The sequence below is a fragment of the Pseudorasbora parva genome, chromosome 17, assembly GCF_024679245.1.
Source record: "Pseudorasbora parva isolate DD20220531a chromosome 17, ASM2467924v1, whole genome shotgun sequence".
NCBI classification, from domain to species: domain Eukaryota; kingdom Metazoa; phylum Chordata; class Actinopteri; order Cypriniformes; family Gobionidae; genus Pseudorasbora; species Pseudorasbora parva.
Genome location: NC_090188.1, coordinates 38,767,548 through 38,774,438, shown reverse-complemented (window position 1 = coordinate 38,774,438; position 6,891 = coordinate 38,767,548). Strand labels below are relative to the sequence as shown.

General features: G+C 35.7%; 1 protein-coding gene across 1 annotated transcript in view; it reads right to left on the bottom strand.

Moving 5' to 3' along the window:
* Positions 1–1,189: 1,189 nt before the first annotated feature.
* The window catches only part of lrrc1 (leucine rich repeat containing 1), a 72,355-nt gene continuing 66,653 nt past the window's right edge, over positions 1,190–6,891 (bottom strand). Inside the window, exons 13-14 of the mRNA XM_067421369.1 lie at positions 5,360–5,502; positions 1,190–2,507 (exon numbers count right to left, since the gene is read on the bottom strand). Of these exons, the coding sequence (XP_067277470.1) occupies positions 2,346–2,507; positions 5,360–5,502 (305 nt within the window). The 3' untranslated portion in view covers positions 1,190–2,345. The remainder of the gene's footprint in view (positions 2,508–5,359; positions 5,503–6,891) is intronic.

Here is a 6,891-nt window from a genome sequence, read left to right as displayed (position 1 = left end):
TCACCCACAAATAACACCAGCAAGGGCAGAACTTCCAGATCAGACGATGAACGATAGCAAAAGAATGTTACGGATGGATGAATCAAAGCTGTTAAGAACTCTGTGATCGATCATAAGGACAGCGAGAAATGTCCCACAATCAGACCTTTGAACAGAGCTACAGAAGGCATGTTATGGATATGATTTACATTAAAAGTTTGAAGTGTGAGATTCTAACATGAACAAAGTTTGAAGAAGACAGCATGCATATGAAAATGTCATTTACAATATTATCAATATCCTTATTGTAAATCTAATAGAACCTTGATGAACAGAAACCATAAACATTGGTCTATAATGGAATTCTCAAATTCTCACTATTAACTAGTTGCATATTACTAGGATATTGTCTGTTTATTAGTACTTATAAATCGCATATTAATTATTTTGCATGACCATTTTCTAATGTACTTAATACCTAATCATAAAAACTACCTTACTAACTATTAATAAGCAGTAATTAGGAGTTTATTGAGGCAAACATCGTAGTTATTAAGAATTGGACCCTAATTTGAGCATAAGTTTCCATAAAAATAACAAAAAAGTTTTGGAGAACATCTGGAGAATGGAAAACTATGGATCATCTTTCAAATATTGTATCATATGTAGGGTGTGTATCTCTACTATAGTCATATACATAGACAGGGCTCAACATTTTTTCATGTGTTTTTCCGTGTATAAGTTTGGAGAATCATTCTTGCGTTTTGGTTACTTTTTTACTTTCAAATCAGGCTACTTAAAATTCACTTTCATTTGCCCCTTCAAAAAAATCCACTTGTCCCGCACAAGTGTTAATGTCGAGCCCTGAGGGGGTTCAATGCATTTCAGCAGCAGAAAGAACCTCTTGTCTGAATCTGTAAAAAAGAATTATATTTTGACAAAATGTTCACATGAAACAATGCAGAAAAAGCAGCACATGCGAGCAGAGGAAAGCGCGGGTGGACAAACAGTGGGCTGAAGCTGGAGGTAATAAATCATTGATAGAAAAACATTACGGCATACAGGTTCAGAACGGCATGAGGACGAAGACGCAATGACAGGATGAAAAAATGTAATTAATTAAAGAACAAAAGCAGTGGCGAGACATCTGAAGGGGTTTCAATTCACGTTAAATCTGCATATAAATAATGAACCATAAGCTTTGCTTTCATAAAGTCATTTTATTATTTCAGTGGTTAAAATCATAAACGTACTGGCCCAGAAACAGCACCTGCTTAAGATCGTTTTCTGTGCAGCTTCATCATTTACAAAGAGATAAAAATCAACATTAAAAACCAAATCTGTCTTTCTTGGAATACAAATGAAAACATACAATGTAAAATGAAGTCCGTAGTGTACCATACATATATTTTAAAAACCCCAAAAATAATAGCGTTGCTTGTAAAAGTGCATTCTGGCACTTGGAGGGAAAACCTGCTCACCTAAACCAAAGCTAGAGATAATAACTACCCTTACCTTACTTACAAAAGAGCTGTATTGTACCTGCTTTTACAAAGCTGGAAGCACATTTGAGCTGCAGCAGAAGGACTATTACGGTGATAAAGCACAGTGCAGGTCTGTCGGACAGATGACGGAGTGTTTCAGGAACCGCATTAGCCCTTATTTTGACTTTTAGTACAAAACATCTTTACACACAATGGATTATGAAGAAACACCTGGTAATGAAACACAGAGCTGCCCCCTCACGTTCAGATAGGAATGAACCGCCTATGACATTTCAAATCCGTCGCTTTGTTCGAATGCTTTTGAGTTCTGAAATTAAGTCCAAGCGATGGGAAAGTTCATTGATTAAGAAACTGTGTGTGTGGGTTTATAAAATTGACACCACCTGAGCTGCCACATGTATAAAAGGATCAATATTCACAAGCAACTATACAATAATTTTTAAAATCAGTAGGTCCAAAAATGCCTGGGCTCCGTGTGTCACTGAAAGAAAGAAATGCACCCAGTGTTTCCAAAATAAAAAAATAGAGCATATACATATATAAAATTCATATTTCTATATTAAAGAATCCACTAAGACTTGTAGTGCAACTACCTATTTTGTGTCAGAAAACCAAACGAAAAGCACTGGATTTGAAGAGTAAAACGTGCATTCCTTTGCAGGTTATTGCTCTGGAGGTCTTTAGAAAAGAAGGCACCTCGTCCCTGACACAGATGAGCATAGCAGGGCTGGAAAACGGGGCTCTGGTGGTCCCAGGACAGCATGAGGGAGCTCAGCCCCTGGGAGAAAACAGTGAGGAATGGCTCTGCAGGGGCTTCAGGGAGAGACACATTGGGGAAGAGACATCTCGGAGATAAAGCGGTCACACAGACGTGGTGGTCACTCGCTCCACAGCATTATTGACCTCGTTTTTGTTGGAATCCAGGCCTTTGGCAGCGTTCATGTCCTTTCGGATGCTCTCGGCCACCTTCTTCATGTTCTTGAGCTCGCCGGGGTGAGGAGTGGCCCGTCGCAGCAGCGTTCTCTGAGAAACGGAAAGAAAAAGAAAGATGGAAGAGATCGTACGATGCCCATCATGACAGCCTTCAAAGCATTACTAAACCATATGAAAAGGTAAAACTATTTCAAATATATATATTTCTTTTTCCTTTTTGTTTCTCATTTGAAAAATGCACGTTTTTATTAACCCTTTTTATGTTATATTTAAATTGTAAATCTGTTTTGTTTGTTGAGTTTTGTGATTTTGTGTAACTTGTGTATTGCTGCCCAAGGGCTCCCTTGCAAAAGAGATTTAAATATCTCAATGGGACGTCACCTGGTTAAATAAAGGGGGGAAAAAAATAAAAAATACAGCTGTTCATGGTTTGTTCTTGTTAGTTCACGGTGCATTAACTAATGTTAACAAGATTTTAATAATGCATTAGTAAATGTTGAAATTAACATGAACAAATATAAATAAATGTTTTATAAGTGCAGTTTATCATTAGTTCATATTAACTAATGTATTTAACAAATGAACCTTATTGTAAAGTGTTTTTAATAAATAAATAAAAAGATTTATTTTAAGAAATAAAACCAACTGTTGGGTTTAAAATATATATATATATATTTAAACAAACCATTGGGTTAATTGTATAAAATATATAAATAAATCAAACCAAGCGCTGGGCTTAAAATAAATATAATAAAATTAACCAACCAATTAAACCAACCATTTAGATTAAAAGTGCTGGGCTTAAAATAAATAAATAAAAAAAAAAAATTAATTAACCAACCATTGTTTTGATGAGTATAAAACCGTTAAATAAAAAATCTGTAATAATAAATGTAAATGTAAAAAAAGAAATTGTAAAAAAATATACATCATATGACCTAATATAGGTTGACACACGCTGTTAACGTTAAATAGTGGGTGCGCTATTTACTACTCACTTTTGTGTTTCGCCTCCCTCCGTCATTCTACACTAGCACAAGTGTCGCATATGTGATGAATAATATCAGAGAAACGTCAGCAGTGATGCAACGGTTAATTTCAACACCCTAAACATTCAATTAAAACTAAAACATACCATTATAAACTATTTCTACAGCACATAGATGGCATGCACTGCACCAGGGTCAGAACTCAATAGGCAAAATAAACTAAACAAAAGATTTAAATTCATCATTTGACACAATGAGTAATGCATGATTCTACATTGAACTAGTATTTAAAACCTAGTGGTAGTTTTATTTTAACTAGTGGTGCTTTATTTTACAGCCCTGTTCTGGATGTACATTCTATCTTATAGTAATTACATTAACTGGATAATAACTACATACTAAGTCTGAAGCTACCCAAAAACCTAACATTAATCTAATCTATACTCAGACTGTTGACCTCTTAATCCACCCTTAAACCTGTCTGACCCTTACCCACATCCACCTCAATAACACCAAGTTTTTACAGTATATATATATATATATGTATGCAACAACAAGTCCCAAATTAATTATAAAAAAACTTAAAAGATAATAACATGGCGGAATATGTCAGTTTTCCCTGTAGTATCAAAAATGTTATCAAATATCGGGATTTTTTCAAAGTATCATATCGAAGTTGGAAATTCCATTAACATGACAACACTAAATGGACATACATAGTAGTTAAATACAGCTAACATGAAGTATGACCACTAAATCAGTGAAAAAATATTTAAATTAAATCTGAAAATGTATGAAAAGTGTTTAGATTTAGATCTGCTCACCAGATTTCTAGTCAAGTGTTTTTTGCAGCATTTAACATTATGATTAAATCATAAACATGTCTGTTGAGCTTATGAATGCAGTGGCCAATCAGAGGCGTTTAGATTAGTCATACGCTCCGCACATATTTCATCATGCCTTCTTCGAATTAAATATATAGGTGCAGATAAGTATACGGATACAGCAGTACATCTGAATATAAGCCTGATGACACAATAGATTATGATGCACCATCAGCTGACATTACAATGAAGAATGATCAAAAGGCCTTATTTCTGTTCAATTCTTTCCCTGCCGGCGTTTTTGAAAATGTCCAGCTAGCAGCGGCATTTTTTATCATTTTCACAAAACTTTCATGGGCCCTAGAATATTTAGTTGTATGAATATTTGAACATGCAGTATATCCAGAGACAAAACAAACCCTCTGCTTTTAAACAAACAAATATATATATTAGATTTAGATCTGCTCATCAGATTTCTATTTTTGCAGCGTTGGACATTATGATTAATCACACGTTTCTGTTGAGCTTATGAATGCAGTGGCCAATCAGAGGCTTTAGATTAGTTATAAACTCTAGGGCTCCAAATATCATCGATTTATTCTAGATTCATGAATGCACAACACTTGAATGTAAAAAAAGCACAATGTTCTGCTTCTTCACCTGTGTTTTGATCAGGAGATTGAGTAGGATCTATGATAGCGCCCCCTACTGTATAACAGTGAAAACATAGAAAAGGCCTGGAAAATTCAGTCAACGGTGGGGAAAGAGTTAAACTAATTTGTTATTAGATTAGTAATTTGTTCAGAGGTTGTATTGCTCGTAAACATAATGAAAATATTATTAGATTTTTTTGTCTTCCTCATTTTTCATACAGGCCAATAACTTTGCAAATGTCTAATGCTGATATTTCTGGCAGTCAATGTTCATATCAGTCAATGTCCCTAATCTCATAGTATTGAAGGGATTATTATATATTGGACTTTATAGTTATTGTATTTGGTTTGAACGTGTCTATCAATCACAGCCTTGTTTTCATCTTTGTAAAATCCAATATGGTGAAGCTCTATTGTCTGTAAATGAGCTTTAGAACTTGATAAGCATAATTTAGCAGAGCCTCCTTCTTCCTCACCTCTTCATCATCCTCGTCATCGTCGTCCTCCATGAAGCGAATGGTGCTCATCCTGTTGCTGGCTTTGTCGTCCCAGGTGTCGTCCAGACCGCTACTCTCCACCAGACTCTCCAGACCACCGCAGCGTGCCAGGTTATCTGAGCCTGAACACACACAACATTTGTTTTAGGGATATCTTTGGATCAAACACAATCTCTTATCTAGTAGCGTTTTAGACAAAGAGACAACTTATTGCACATATTGATTATTCACACACTGAGGAGTTTATATCCCGATGAAAGGCCTCAGTGAGATCAGCGCTTCAAATCCAGTCTGAGTCACGGGCTTACTGAGAGACAAACCCCCTCACCCATCCCAACCAGAGCTGACCTGACCTCCAGCACATCCCAACATATCAGCCCTTCACAGGAAGGGATGTCACATTTATTGGCCAAACAGACACACAAGAGTCATTCTGTGAAAAGCTCAGCAAACCTGAACACGATCTAGACTAAATGAACTAAACGAATTATATATATATATATATATATATATATATATATATATATATATATATATATATATATATATATATATATATATATATATATATATATATATATATATATATATATATATATATATATATATATATGTGCTATTAAGCTTTTTGAAAGATATATACATATCTTTCAAAAAGCTTAATAGCACAGATGAAACTGGCATGGCACATCCGAAACGGAAAACCTGACTGTATTCCTGACATTAAGCCCTGTTTTGCTCATAATGAGAGCGCGGTTAAAGACTCCTTCAGTGGCAGTGGGATAAGATGCGGATGTGGGAGGGGTCTGAGGCAAACCGAGCCGTGCTCAGAGGAGATAAGCTTCTTAGCCGTCCAATCCGCTGCAGTGCGGAGAAGGCACGGCAGCACAGAGATATCAAGACCCGTTCAACAAACACACACGCACACGGGCGGGTCGAGCCCCGGATAAACCCCGAAGGACCTGCGCTAGATCAAACCACAACATTACACCCAAAAACCTCAGATTATTCTCACAGATAAACTCAATTATGATGTGTATATCCGTGTTATAGTGCTGGCTGGATATATTCTACATTTAATATATCCCTGCAGTACTTTTAGTCAAAAAAAATTTTGGGGAAAAACTAAATCATTAATTTAGATTTAGTAAGTTATAATGCATTATCTCTTTTCATAAGTAATTATAACCAAAGTTAAAATGCATTATTATATTCACAGCTTCCTTGTTACACCTGAAATTAAACACATTTTATAAAAGTGCATTATAATGTATTATAACTGTTACAGTTATTAATGAGACCATACAGTTCATTACAAGGCATAATTAAAGCTGTAAGCAGCGATGAAAGGGCCCTTGCGCCCGGGGTCACCGCCACCTGGTGGCCTCAGGAATACAGTGAATAGGGAGCGAACAGCATTTAAAGTGGATGAATATAGGAAAAATCAGTCATTTTGATGTGCAACACTTCCTGCTGCCAGCAGGTGGCGCTTGGCTATAACTGAATACTGT